The 14,241-nt window shown below is 36.8% G+C and overlaps 1 protein-coding gene across 15 annotated transcripts in view; it reads right to left on the bottom strand.

Annotated features, from left to right (window-relative positions):
• Positions 1–1,157: 1,157 nt before the first annotated feature.
• The window catches only part of LRRFIP2 (LRR binding FLII interacting protein 2), a 49,716-nt gene continuing 36,632 nt past the window's right edge, over positions 1,158–14,241 (bottom strand). For 14 of the 15 annotated variants that reach the window (XM_042816685.1, XM_042816683.1, XM_042816684.1 and 11 more), the window contains 8 exons: positions 12,925–13,095; positions 12,368–12,460; positions 6,538–6,670; positions 5,580–5,629; positions 4,547–4,667; positions 3,884–3,963; positions 2,865–2,969; positions 1,158–2,150 (listed from right to left, as the gene is read on the bottom strand). In XM_042816685.1, coding sequence (XP_042672619.1) covers positions 2,040–2,150; positions 2,865–2,969; positions 3,884–3,963; positions 4,547–4,667; positions 5,580–5,629; positions 6,538–6,670; positions 12,368–12,460; positions 12,925–13,095 — 864 coding nt within the window. In that variant the 3' untranslated portion in view covers positions 1,158–2,039. Of the gene's footprint in view, positions 2,151–2,864; positions 2,970–3,883; positions 3,964–4,546; positions 4,668–5,579; positions 5,630–6,537; positions 6,671–6,920; positions 7,023–10,544; positions 10,638–12,367; positions 12,461–12,924; positions 13,096–14,241 lie in introns of all 15 variants that reach the window. The other variant, XM_042816697.1, reaches the window with a different exon arrangement.

The raw sequence follows: 14,241 nt of genomic DNA on the forward strand, positions 1-14,241 counted from the left end.
CAATGGGACATCCGCCACCTCTCCGGGCAAACTGTCCCTGTTCCAGTGCCCATACCATAGAAAAACAATCTCCCCTCTTTCACTTTGAAACCATTTTCCCTTGTACTATTACAAAAGATGCTGCTGAAGAGTCTGTTCCCCTCTTCCACATAACTGCCTTTAGATACAGAAAGACTGCTGTCAGGTATCCCCAAAGCCCCATTCTCTCAGCCTGTACTCATAGAAAAGGTGTTTCTTCCTTTAGATCATTTTAATGGCCACCCTCAGGCTGTGCTCCAACAGGTCCATGTCTCTCCTGTACTGAGAATTCCACATCTGGATGCAGTACTCCAGGTGAGGCCTCACCAGTGCACAGTAGGTCCCTTCCAACCCCTGAAATTGTGTGATTCATACTTGTGAACACACTCAGAACCCCAGAAGTATCTCAATCTCCAGAATACATGCTATGAAAACAAGACCAATAGAAAGTACACAATATGAAAGCAGAGTTAACAGCAAAGAGCATGATTTATACGATCACCAAACTACAGTACTACTATAAACAAGCAGCTCTGGGGAGATCTGCTACTTAAGGGATGTTTCTCAACACAGAAAGCATTTGTTTTTAATGCCCAAGAGACATTAAAGCATCCAAGGAAAAAGAAAGTACACTCACTTGTCCTGTGTAAAGATGGCAGTTCCTTTGAAAATAAGCTCCCATAAAGACAGAAGCACAAATGCTCGGATTGTAAATATATATTTTGGTTTGGGAAATACTGACAGGCAACCATTTGCAACAGGAAAGTATCTGATGTGAGTCCAAAAGAATGATTCCTCTCAAGTCAAACATTTGGCTTGCTAGCCTCAAACAAAGGCTAACAGTGTGTCAGGCAGTTAAGAACTCCCACTGCTGGTGATATTTGTTAACACAGCCCTTGTGCCAGCTTGAAAAGAGTGGAAGTTCTAAATAGCTTTCACTGAACACAGAGAATAAGCTACAGACAAAACAGTTCCAAGAAAATTGTACTGACTTGATGATGGTATTATCATGAAGTAGCAGACCTGGCTAGGAAAAAAAAAAAACCAACAGAAAAAACCCAACCAAACTCACTACTTCAAAACTTTTAGATTAAAAAGTAAAAAAACCTTTTTTTATGAATATGAAGAGCAAAATTCACTGTTCTGTGAAGACTTTATTCTGTTGGAACCTCAGCATTTCAAAGAAAACACGAAGCATCTGCTTTTGGTCAGTAAAGTGTCCATTTAATGAACTCCTCAGCCACATTCCCCAACCCTTCCTCCCACCCTAAAATTTCAGTTCACACTTGAGCAGCAGATGACAAACTGATGGAATACAACAAAAGCCTGAAAATCTGTACTCTTAAACTAAGAGCATCAAGGGCCAGTATTTGACAGAATTATCTAGAACTCACATGTGCCCATGCAAAAAAAAAAAAAAAAAAAGCAGATTTTTATATACAGTCCCTATTTATTTTCTTATAAATTTAAATATTTTACAAAAATGCATTTTCAAAATGTATAAAGTTCAGTGAACACCCCAAATGTATCTTAAAATAAAATGTTATCTGATTTCAACGGTTATTTCAAGAATGAAGTCTAAATTGCACCAGATAAAAGGCACTTGTGCTGTGTGATGTCTTGAGCAAACGTATGTTAAGTTTATAATACAGTGTCTTCTTGAATTCATGCAGTTGTCTCTGAGCATCAAGCATCATTAAAGCAGCCAGAAGAGATCGTGAGTAAACTTGATTCCACAGCTGTGAAAATGTTTTCTATCACCAGGTTGAACATACAGCATTGTGCTCCAGCTCTGACTAGAATCAAACGCTACAGAAAAATTGCTGCTCTTCACAAGGGAATTCAAACTACATTTCATTTTCTCATAAGTTACAAAAAGAAGTACATCATTTAATTATGCAACTAAAACACCACTGAACAACTCTGTGTTCACATAGTGTGTGCCAATGAAAGTCTGTATTTAAAAATGAGCTAGGGGCTAGTTATTCAAGGAGCAGTGCATTGTACTTTCAATTTCCACTTCACTGTTGAGATAGAAGCGCAGTCCTGTTTGCCTTCATCTTCTCCAGCCGTTTCATTAAGTGGCTATTGGTCATCTCCATCTCTTCTATCTTATCCAGTGCTGTTCTTAACTATAAAATGAAAGCAAAAGTTATCACCACCAAACTTAATTGGAGTTTTTGCTGTGTTTAAGCCTTGACAGTGAAAATAAAAGTCAGAAATACAGCTATTAAATTCTTTACAATAGTACTGTGTGAGTTAAGGCTGATACTTGAAGAGTAGCCATATCATTACTGCAGCCAGATGAAGGAGAACTTAAATATTAACATAATAATGGGTAAGCAATTTGAATATGAAACACTGTCATCACCAGTTTCCCATTACACACTATTGAAAGATAAGGTCCTCTCAACTACTGTCACTAGCTGCTGGGGACATATTCCCATGGGTAGCAGGCATCACACAAGCAGCAGTTTGTGTGCAGCAGCTCCAAGGCAAACATGTTCTTTCCAGCTCTTTGTGAGGTATGTGATGGAAACTTCCTAGGATGATACTCGATGATGGGAAGGTTGGCTCCTCAGTAATATTTATGGAAGGATTAGCTTAAGATATCCAAGTTACCACATTTAGAAGAAAATATAACTTCAGATCCTCTCTTTCAAGGACAATACTGCATTGAATGGTATTTAGTACTACTTTCACGTGCTACAGCTGTCCTCTGAATGCAGCACTGAGAGTCAGAGGCCTTCTGAAAACACTCAAAGCTGTAACAGAAGATTACTAAAAAGAGAGAGCTTGGACATAAAAGACAGTGCAATTCCAGACAAGTGAATCAAGTTAATTACCTCTCGCTGAAGCTTCCTCTTTTCAGCTTTGAGTTCATCTTCCACCTTTTCTGCATTTTCCGCTGCATTTTTATACCTTGCAACCTGTCCCTCCAGCCGTCCAACCTGCAAACCCAAACAAAGCAAGAGGAATGATTACCCAAGGTGTTCCACTCTGAGCTCACCTACCATCAGCTCTTCCATTTCCAAAAGAACACTAACACAAGGCATCCTGTGAATTACCCCTATCTCTGTAGAGAAAGAGGAGGTTTAAATGTACTCAGCTACAGCCATAACTTCAAAGTGCTTAAAACAACAACAAACAAACAAAAAAATCCACTATTACCACCAAAAAAAAAAAAAGCTAATAGCAACAAAATGGCGGGCAGAACTTCCAGTACCCTTCTCTGCTGGTCTCCTGGCAAAGGATGCAGAAAACAGTAGAGAATGGAACATAGTATAGAAATATTTCAGATGATATGAAAAGACACTGAACTAAGCAGAGAGAGGAATCTGTGAAACAAAGAACTGGGGAATACACTGGGATTAATACAAAGCCTGGAAAGCTAAGAAGCAGTGACACATGAAATTAGAAAGAAGAAAGAGTCATAACATGATGCAAGACATCTTAAGCCAAAGCACAGATTTCAACAGAAAAGTATGGACTACGAGAGTGCAGTCGTGCAACTCTGACTCACATTTTCAAGTGATCTGCAGAGATGCTGCATTATACCACCTTGTTACTCACTCACTCACTCACCCTTTGCTAATAGACTAAAATTCCTGAATTCAGTCCCTCTTTACATTCTGCTGTATATTAATGTGCAAATTAAACATAAAATACAGAGTTAGACTATGCACAGCTATTTACTTGCAGCAAGTAGGAAGAAAGTACAAATGTAACACTGTTCTGTGCAAACTAAAGAACAAGTAGTAAATCAAATTACAGGTTTTTCATAGGTTTTCTTGAGAAAAAGTATTGTGAAAGTTTGCAGAAAAAGCATAATGGTATGAATAAATTTGAAGAAAGATGCACTTACATTTTGTTCCAAGGTGGTTATGTCTTGTTCAGCTTTTGAAAGTCTAAACTTGTATTCACTAATTTGTCTGTTGGCATCTCCTAGACAAAAATTGACATGAATACATTTCTCAGAGTGGTTCTCTGTACTATCAGTACTCCTTCTAAGTCAAATTCACTAAAAAAGCCCATTTTATTTATATTGAGGCATATGACAATCTGTTAAACAAGTAAAATATTCAGCTGAAGGAATAACTTGCTTGGAACGGAAGGGAGTGTAATGCTGCTGAGAAGCAGTTGTGAATTTTGAGCTATATTTTAGTAACTTCTCATATTTTGCTTTAGGGAATGGTTAAATCTTTTAGATAAGTTTCTGTGTGAAACAAAATAATCGGAACATTGTAACAAAAGCAATTCAGGTGAAATTCTAAAAGCTAAAAAACACATTTGTTCAAGTATCGACACCCATTCTAGGCAAGACTGTTAACTGAGAACCAAGTAGATAACACATATTTTTAAAAGTTATTACACAGTGAGAAATTTCCTGCAAGAAGTCATACCAAGGCAAAAATACCTACTCCATGATGTGTCTGCTCCCAGTACTACCCTGTGTAACAACACAGGAAAAGGTAGCCAGCTTCATCTCCCCAGCAAGAATACCTCTGAATAGCAACTGTATACGTACTCTGCATTTCAATTAGTTGCAAGTCAGAACCATTCTCTAAGCCTACTATATCTGGATTCATGCCATCACTTTTAGAGTACTTCTGCCTTTCTTCTTCCAATTGCATCTTCAGTTTTCTAACCTGAAACACAAGTTTCACTTTGTGAAAAACACAAACATTCAGTAGCAGTACATGTAAACATTCAGTGAGGCCAAATAGTACCAAGATGCCACTTGCTGAGACAGTTCTGCAAGTGGGAATAGCAGAGCCTTGCAGGAGAGGCAGGAAGGCCATTCCCAGACATCTGCCTATGAAACCATTTCCCCACTGTTGCAAGGTGAGGACTCTCTGCATGTCAACTTTGCAACGGGAGTTGCAGAATCCCCATTCCTAATATAAACCAAATCTTTTAATTGATTTTTACACTTACACGGCTATAATTATACATATTTTTATGCATATAAGATGCAGGTACATTCTCAGCAAAAACAGATGTTGGCAACATCACTTCATATTTTTTTATATTGATGATACGTTCAACTAGAAGCACAGAAACTAGTATTCCTAATGAACACTCACTGGATGTATGTTTCCTTGAGATCTCTCCTCAATATTGAAACTACATTAAAACACAGCTACTTTGGTACCAGTAACTTTCTGCTTAAGTAACTGAAGTGATTAAAGAAATTGTACACTTCACCGCTCAGCAGCTTGGCAGAAAGATGCTAGAGCTTCTGAGAGCTACATTTCACTGAATTCAGTATTCCTGGATAATACCAGAAGGAAATCTACGTGTACTGAACAATTTTTTTTTTCTCTCTTTTTTTTTTTTTTTTTTTTTTTCCCTTCTGCAGTGCCAGAAACAGAGTGAGAGGAGCTGATAATTCCTGGCAGTCAGACAGTTTACAAGTCAAACACTCGGTCTTATTTTGTTTGAGCGCTCAGGTATTGGTGACTAATCAAAAGGTGCCTGCATCTGTTTACTGCTACTTTATGAATATCCTGTAAAGGATACACAAGAGGTACATTTCTGAAAATAACAGGTTGTTTTACCTGGGACAGCAATTCTTCCTTTTCTCCAGCTAATTTGCGTAGCCGGACATCTAAAACAAGAGAGTTCCATTAGAAAAGATGAATCTTTAAGTAAGGAATCTATTTCTTGTAATTTTTGTTTTCTAAGTAAAACATTCTTCAAACAAAGCCAACAGCATTAGGAGAACAAAACCATGATATCTCCCTAGCAATAACATAATGCTTTTCAGTTAATAGCAGTAACATGAAAAAATACCCAACTGTTTATATATTAGTGTAACAGCTCTAGAACAAAGAGCTCTGAGTTTAGTAATTCTTCAAAGTAAATTAACAACCAAGTAGTCAAGTGAAGACCAGTTTTAAATAGTAAAACACAGTTTCGTTTCAATCTAGAGGCAGCCAACATGTTTTTTTCCCAGTCACATGCTCTTCTTGCCTTATTCTTAAAGATTGCTACCTCTTCAGATATGGCACCAGGCTTGTGGGAAGCATGCATTTGTAGAAAGTTTTATAGTGGCTGTTGTCAAACCACAGAAAACTATTTGGGAAAGATCCAGAGGAACATTTCAAAATCTGAAATCAGCTAGGAGATCAGTAATAGCTACAAAATACCCTGCCAGATAATGAAATGTAATGATTATAGCCGTTTACAAGGAAAGCATAACCTTGTCAGTAACAAAGCATAAAGGTGTGTATTTCACAATACAAACACGTACCAAGCCCAGCCCCCATCTAAACAATGCTTAATTATTATACATCGTGTGCAAATATAATGCAAGTGTATGGGGAAATTTATCTGCACGTTAACTAACAGTTTCACAGGGTACTGACTACACACAGATTAACTAAGAAGCTAAAATAAAGGTCTGGGAAAAAGAAAAAAAACATATGTTGTCTTTGATTGTTGTTAAAACTCGTGGATTGTGAACGGAAAGCAAGCAGACCTCATAAACTCTGGCTTATTTTTGGATATTTTTACCTAGCGGCCCTTCTCCTGCAGATTCCAAGACCTGAGCAGCTTCCTGCGATACAACTGTTATTGCACCAACTGCAGACTCATGGTTGATATCACCATTTGGTGTGCCATCTGGGATTATCACTAACCCGTGTTTCTGAAAGTACAAAAGAGAAATTGGTACTCAGAGGAGACCGCTGCTGAAATGCAACCGTACAGAAATCTTTTTGAAAAGCCTTCTTGAAGAGATTGAAACAGTTACAATGAAACGCTCCATCCGACCTACCCCAAGGTCATGTATCCAGGCTGCACAAGAACAGTAACCATTCTTCCTCCTTTTCACCAGCCTTGATTTCATGCCCCACTGCTGGATTTCTGACAGCATCACACAGCTACTACCAACATACCTCTCCTCTCTTCATTGTTTCCTTCAGGTCAGCCAACTCCTCTCTGAGCTCATCTCGCTCATTCTTAATGCAGTCAAAGTAATCTTTCTGTCTTTCTAGGGCCTGGGTTCAGGCAGATAGCAAGAAAAAGAATGGCATAGAGAAAAAAAGATGACAGACAGCAGAAAGATTTTCTAAACATAAATACAAAAAGCTTAATAAAAGAAATTAAAAGGGGTATTTTATGTACGTAAAATGTATATGTATCTAACATCTAACAACTACATTTTGCAAGTCAAGCATCTAGCCTCACTGCCATGTTTCTCATGACAAATTTTGTCCCAGAGGGGTCTTAGTTAATTTCTATTACAGAATTTTTTATAATATTCTGGTTTTGATAGATTTTGATAATCTAAACAAAGCACCAGAAGAGCAAGTCATTCTTCTTAACATAACAGGATATAAAATTTGCTGGAACTCAATTGTCAAAAGATCTCCAAGCATCACCCTCATTGAGATAAATTTCTCTAACTTCTGCAGTATGGAAGTAGAAATCTTACCTCACTGAACCACTGCCATCCACTTAGAAGTCTAGGTTATTTCTACCACGCACCTTTTACTATAAGCAAAGTAATCACTTCCACAGGAAAGCAGAAACAAGCACTAGCAGTACTATTCCAGCACGAGAAAGGATCACAGCTAAAAGCACAACGTATGGACATGGATGGGTTTGCCTACCGAACTAAAATGCAGCTCTGTTACTTGGCAGTTAATCAGGCATTTTCCCTTGACTGGGCAGGATCCCAGTATTCCATTCAAGCTCAATATTGCATGCATTACAAATAATCCTTACTACAGGGCAACTGCAAAAACATGCACAAGTTTTCCTAAGAAAGTTATTTAGCCACACCTGGCATCATGCTTTTAGGAAGGAATGATAACAAGAAAGAAATGAAGGTGAATACCACTGTATTGCTTGTAATTGCTCCAAGTGATTGCAGTATGCTGAACTTTAATAATTAGTATGAAACAATTAAAATGTAGAATTTATAAGATGTCCTTTCATTTCCAGACCCATACTACATCTTTGTAACAACATCAGTGTGAAGATCCTTAATCAGTACATTGTTTTGTGTTCCACTTAAAGATGACTGCCATTTCTGAAGCATACAGGGGTGGCGTGGGGGTGAGTGTTCTATGTTCACCCACAAGGGTGGACACAGAGGCCTGAAGTCACACTGCAGATGCAGAACCTGTGCTCTTGGCAGTGCCCTGTGATGCTGCTGGCCTTACTAGAACACCCTCCCTATTTTCTCCCAACACATAAAAGTGCTGGCAAGCAGGAAATAGCTATAACCACGTTCTTATACCTATGGAGAGATTGTTAATAACTACTCAAAACTGAAAAATCTTAGTAAAACTGCTAGTTCTTGTATGCCCGAGGGTTATGATATGACATGGATTTCACACTAGATATTGTACTATTGCAATTCTTCTCATAGGAAAATTAAAATTTAAATAGTAATAATAAGAACAAATTGAACTCTACAAGCATGTTTTGACATACCAACAGGATTAAAATCTGACTGCCTGATAAAGAGCATATTTGTCCAGGGTGTTACTTCTTATTAAATATTCCAAAAACCATGAAATCTATACCAAACCCAGATGCACCTCTGCTAATTTCAAATTGGTCACACACGTACTAGACTACAACAGCTGTACCTTTCAGTAATAATCTAACCTAAAAGTTTTGTTCAGTGTCCTCAAATTGACCACATTATAACAAGGTGCAACTACAAATTTTGATTGCTTTGTAGAAACAGGATAATATAAGGAGACTTGGGTAAAATAAGTCATGCTATCTTTGTTAGGCTTGCCTTTCTCCCTTCCTCTGAGGTACCAGTCTTGCAAACATTTTAGAGGTACGTTATAATTCTAAGTCAAACTACTTCCTTTGCAAAGCTTCAGAAATTCAGAAGCTGGAAGAGAGTAAAATTAGCAATGTGACTCAGTACTGAGGAGAAAGACAAGAACTGAGAGCTTAGAAAAATACCTAAATGTGAGAAAAAAAGACAGTGGCATTGTTACATTTCAAGAAGTAGGAGATTTTAAGTTTGAGATGAGAACACAAACTGCGAGGAAAATTTTTTAGCTTTTGACTTTGTGACTATCTGCAGTAACTAAAGGAAAAATTACTGTCCAGGCAGCTTTTATTTCTTTGAACATTAGATATATAATAGCTTCTGCATTAACTGTGGTGAGGTATTGGAAAGAAAAAAACTGAAACTGAGACAGTCTGGTACACAGAAGTGATGAAGAGTAAATATGGAAGACATATCATCAGTTAATACAGAATTAAAATAAGCTTCCTGGAGTGTACCCAGAAAAAAACAACAACTATGGAAGTTGAAATACTATTTTTCTGATGGAGGAGAATGTAGCAGCATGGTTTGAAGGAATGAAACAATAAAACTGACATGAAGGAAGAAGGTTGTGTGTATATATATATATATATATATATATATATATACATATATATATACATATATATATGATAGAAACAACCCTGAAGTTGCTAAAAGACACTTCCCTTCTGAAGACTACCCACAGTTAACTCCCTCTGACCGCTGGGCAATTGACTTGTAGACCAGAACAGCCACAAGTTCAGGCCATGCAATTATTTTTTAAGGTCAGCCTGGCTTTGAGATAGCTTTTCCATTGTGACTGCCCAGAAACAAAGCTGACAAGCCCTGCCTGAACTGTATCAGCTGTGAAACAAATTCATGACTCTGTTCTTGCTGCACCACCTTTCCTACTACACAGGAACCCCATAGATACTCCTCAAAAGAGCTCATACAGCCAATGTTTCAATTTCAGCTCTCAGTCTCTTGGTACCAGTCAGCCTGGTTCAGTACTGTATCCAAAGTAAAGACCCAGAAGGATCAAGAATGCAATACAGAAACGTGCACGTGTGGCTGAAGAATTCAACTCAGGTCTGCATGCATATCTTAGCACTAGGTATGCTAACTACAACCTTAACAAGTATTCACTGAGACTTCTCTGCATTTGAACCCTTAGCACCTGCAGCTCCCCAGGTTTTCCACTATTCCAAGTAGTGGAAAGCAGACCAATTAAAAATCCACTGATTCTTAGGCAAATTTCTAAGACAGCAATAAAGGTAGCAGCCAAATCACTAGCAAAGGTTGACCTCTGTTCAGGTTTTGAAAAATTTAATTTACCTTCATAAACACTAAAAGCATTAAAAGTTACTTCAATTCTGTGTAAAACTCTATCAGTGCCACGTATCTGTGGAGCAGTGTAAAGGAACAATTCTTATATCTGTTAAGGATATACTAACAGTGACTTTTACAAGTCTTGACTACAGGTTAAAAATGTTCTGAAAGAAAAAAATTGTGCATAACAGTTAATTCCATTTTTTTTTTATATATTAATATTATTCACCATTATGTAAGTAAAGAAAGTGGAGCTAATTCTCTCTCTCAAACAAGACGACTGCAAAACATCTTAAATATTTAAATTGGGAGTGGCCTTCATTTCTTTGGAGTACACAGCATTCCTTGGGAGGAGGAGGGGAATTAGTCTACTTAAAAGAACAATTCTGCCCCCGTATTTGTTTCCTACCCCTATTTTTTTATCTTTCCAATTAATTGTCTCCTGGAGATCAAACACCTCTTTGGTTATGGAATCTATATGCTGCTGCATGCGTTGATTCTCCTGTAGTAAATAGTATAAGGGAAGAATAAAAGAGGAAAGACAAGTAAGAAATGAGGAAAAAACAACAAAAATTCACATTTGAAGGTAAAGGAAATAAAGCAATAAAAGCCAACCAAAGAGTATATGAACATGAGGTTAAAGAAAACAAGCGTGACTAAGCATTGTATAATGTTTTTCATTTGAATTCATGCAGAAGAACTGTAGTTTTATTCCACTTCTTCACGTCAAGGGCAGAATTTTGTACAGCTAGCACTACTGTTCTTCAAGAGTTCCCACTGCAGTTTGGAGATAGCATGCCTTCTTCAGACAAACAATTACTAGGTGGTAGTTTCCAGACACCTTTAAGCACTGTTTGGAAGTCAACGTTCTACCCCCCCTGCTAGCTTCCCTCAACCCCTCCCCAGATACACAATCTGTTAAGTAGAAACAACCTTGTTTATGGAGTAAGACCTCAGAGAACATATAATGAAATAAATACATTTGGAGGGTTACTGCCATAGAGCAAACTAATTATGTAAGATAGTACTACTGCAAGAAACTTTAATAGATTTTCAGCCTGCACTTGTATTCAATAATTTGTCTACCACTGGTGGCAAAATAAATACTTCATTAAATAAACAGAGAGCTGGCTTTTAGCCCATAAATTTAAAATTTAAATTGGTGCTTGCTAGATGCTGACCATTAACAACAACAAAAAAATCTAGAATTAACTGCTGAGGAGAGTATTACATATATAGCATCTTCTTCATGTAATCTGCCTTCAAAGTATTGCAACATTAGTCAAAAGCAGTAGGAAGTATCACAGTACATGGACAAGTTGCAATATCCAACACTGTTCAGCAAAGAAATTTAGAAATATAGTAAAAGTACAGGACATGACAATAGGAGAAGTTAAACTATTGCAGAAGATTAATTACCAGCTGATACTGAAAAGTTAGCTGACAAGGACAGTACGATGATATGTACGGAATTATGGCTATATAGGAACTAGTTATGTTCAACTGGCAAAAAACACTTGCTTTAGTGCTTTTTACACACTTCCCTTGGCAAGTGATTTTGCTAGTGTTTAACAAATAGAAAACTCTCTTGAAAGCATAAAAGAAGAATGTTTGAATCAAGCATCCAGGAAGTGAAGTGCGCTTGCTGACTACTTTCAGATATTTTAACCAGTGTATTTCAAATATAGCATTACTCTACAAAAGAAAAAAGCAGCAACATGGTTATAACCCAGTAACACTGACAACTGTTGCTGTATGTATGCTTGACTGGAAAGCAAGCAAACACTCAGTACTGAAAACTCCAGTGGCTGATGGTCACAAAAATCAGAAACAGCTGAAATGGAAATTTTGGGAAAAAGCAAAGAAGAATAATTTGTACTATCCACGCTTCAGAACTTCTGGTTTGGGATGAGATTTTGGTCATACAAGCATTGTCTCTGTTCTCAGAAGAAAGTAAAGGCACAAGGCACATTCACGTGAGAATCATGGTTACCAAACAAAGGATTTTCTAATGCGTAGCATACATGCAAATCTTTCAGCGACATTCTTAACTTTATGAGCTAACAGACTGGTTAGCTTAAATTCCATTCTCTAAAACAAGATAAATTCTTTAATAAAAATGGGAGTTAATATTTTAGCTAATTTTGTGTGTGATGACTGTTCCTGTTCAAATCTTGCACTGATTTTATTTGTACAAGTTCTATCATGCATCATTACCACACATCAACATACCTCTATCAATTCATCTCTTTGTCGCAGGCCCTCTTTAAGTTCATCCAGCTTGTGCTGTAGCACACTGCACGTGTGTTTCTGTCTTTCCAATTCCTGTATGGAATTAAATGATTTTTAAACAAGTTACTAGTCTATCTTAACATGACAATATCTGAGAAACCCCTGTAATAACTCAAGAAATTCTAACTATGTAAAGTCTAAAAACCACAGATTAAATTTTAGGTAAGTTCCCCAGATACTTACTATACAGAAAATACATTTAATAAGATAGGGAATGGAGACAAAAGACTACATAAAGGTTTATGCATAATATCAATGATACCTAGTCTATCTATGTATTGCCTGGAAAAAAAACTGCCACAGATTTTCTGTTTCCAAGAAAGTATGACCAAACTCATCCTATTCAGTTCAAATGAATATTTTGCTTTAGTATTTGGATGGATTCTTCTCTTAATACAGAGGTCTTTGACTGCTTCTTACTGAGAAGCTGGAGCTTCCTATGAACTATCTTTGTAGAGTGTGGGGAGGGGGAAGATAAAGCCCTCAACAATCAGTACCTTTGACTTCTCTTCATTTTCCCTGTGGTACTCTGCTATTTGCTCTTCTTTCTCCTCAATGACATCCTTCAGAGTATCCACTTGGTACACCAAGTTGTTTTTCTCATTGTCTAGTTGAGCATTGGAAACCATAGCTTTCTTGTACTTCTCTTCAACTTCAGAGAGCGAATCCTATGGGTAGAAAGGGTTACATTTGTCTTTTTTATTAATTGCTTTAATAATAAAAATTGAAGTGTTAACTGTTACACAGTCTAACTCCGTGACTACTCTTGTTTCTCATCTATTATTTCTGTGACAACTTTATGGATATCAAGCTCAATTTCCATTATTCATATTATGTTGTAGACAGCAATAGAGAAAATTATCATAACACAAGTAACAAAATTACAGGGTAGTATTCCACTTTACATTTTCTGCTTCACAACCTTCATAACTTACAGGAACAAAGTATTATCAGCATATTATTTACTTCATATTCAGTGCATGCAAAGGAAAACATGTCACAACACAGCAACAAATCTGAAAGAACTCAGACAAATGACTGTAAATGTCTACAGAAAAATCTCTCAGAGCAGCTTTAATTTTATTCTCATTATATAAGAAGGGCTTTATAATCTAGATTCAAAATTGAAAGGTAGACAAATCTTCCTAGTAATTATGATTATTTTGGCTTAAACTGTTTTATCTTCCTATTTTTAAGGAGTAGAATAGAGAAAATTTGCTAAGAAATACAAAATCATGCATAAGTCTCATAACATCATAACATGCGTAATTATTTATCCATGTTACAACAAACCTTCATTTTTAGGAAGCTGTCCTTAAAGTGCATATTTTCTCTTTTATTTTTCTCTCATGATTATATAAATTCATGCCTATCAATTCAATACACTGAATTTTGGAATTTCGTGCCGAGAAATCTAGTATCTCAAAGACTCCAGAAGAAATAACTCCAGAGATGTCCAGATAGACTGCAGGTCAGAATAGACTCCACAACATAGGAAGTATTGAGAAAGATACTGTTATCATCCAGGAGATAGAAAATAATAAACAGCAAAGAAGATTCAGGCTGAGATATAAGCAAATAATGAAAAAATAAAGACCCCTTCGAAGTGCATTCAGCTAATTCAAGTTTTAGATTTAAAAATGTGATTATGTAATCATGACAAATTCTGTAGTTATCGGTAAAGCAAAACATCAAGAGGCAGTAAAGCTTTCCAACACTTTTAAAGAAGAATTCCATTTGGAGGGAAAAGGAAAATAATAGGAGTCATAAAAGGCAGATGATACAGTCCTTCTGTATCTAACAGATTTAACAAA

Source organism: Centrocercus urophasianus, unplaced genomic scaffold (assembly GCF_019232065.1).
Source record: "Centrocercus urophasianus isolate 14NV4802_14NV808 unplaced genomic scaffold, USGS_Curo_1.0 seq_16, whole genome shotgun sequence".
Classification (NCBI taxonomy): domain Eukaryota; kingdom Metazoa; phylum Chordata; class Aves; order Galliformes; family Phasianidae; genus Centrocercus; species Centrocercus urophasianus.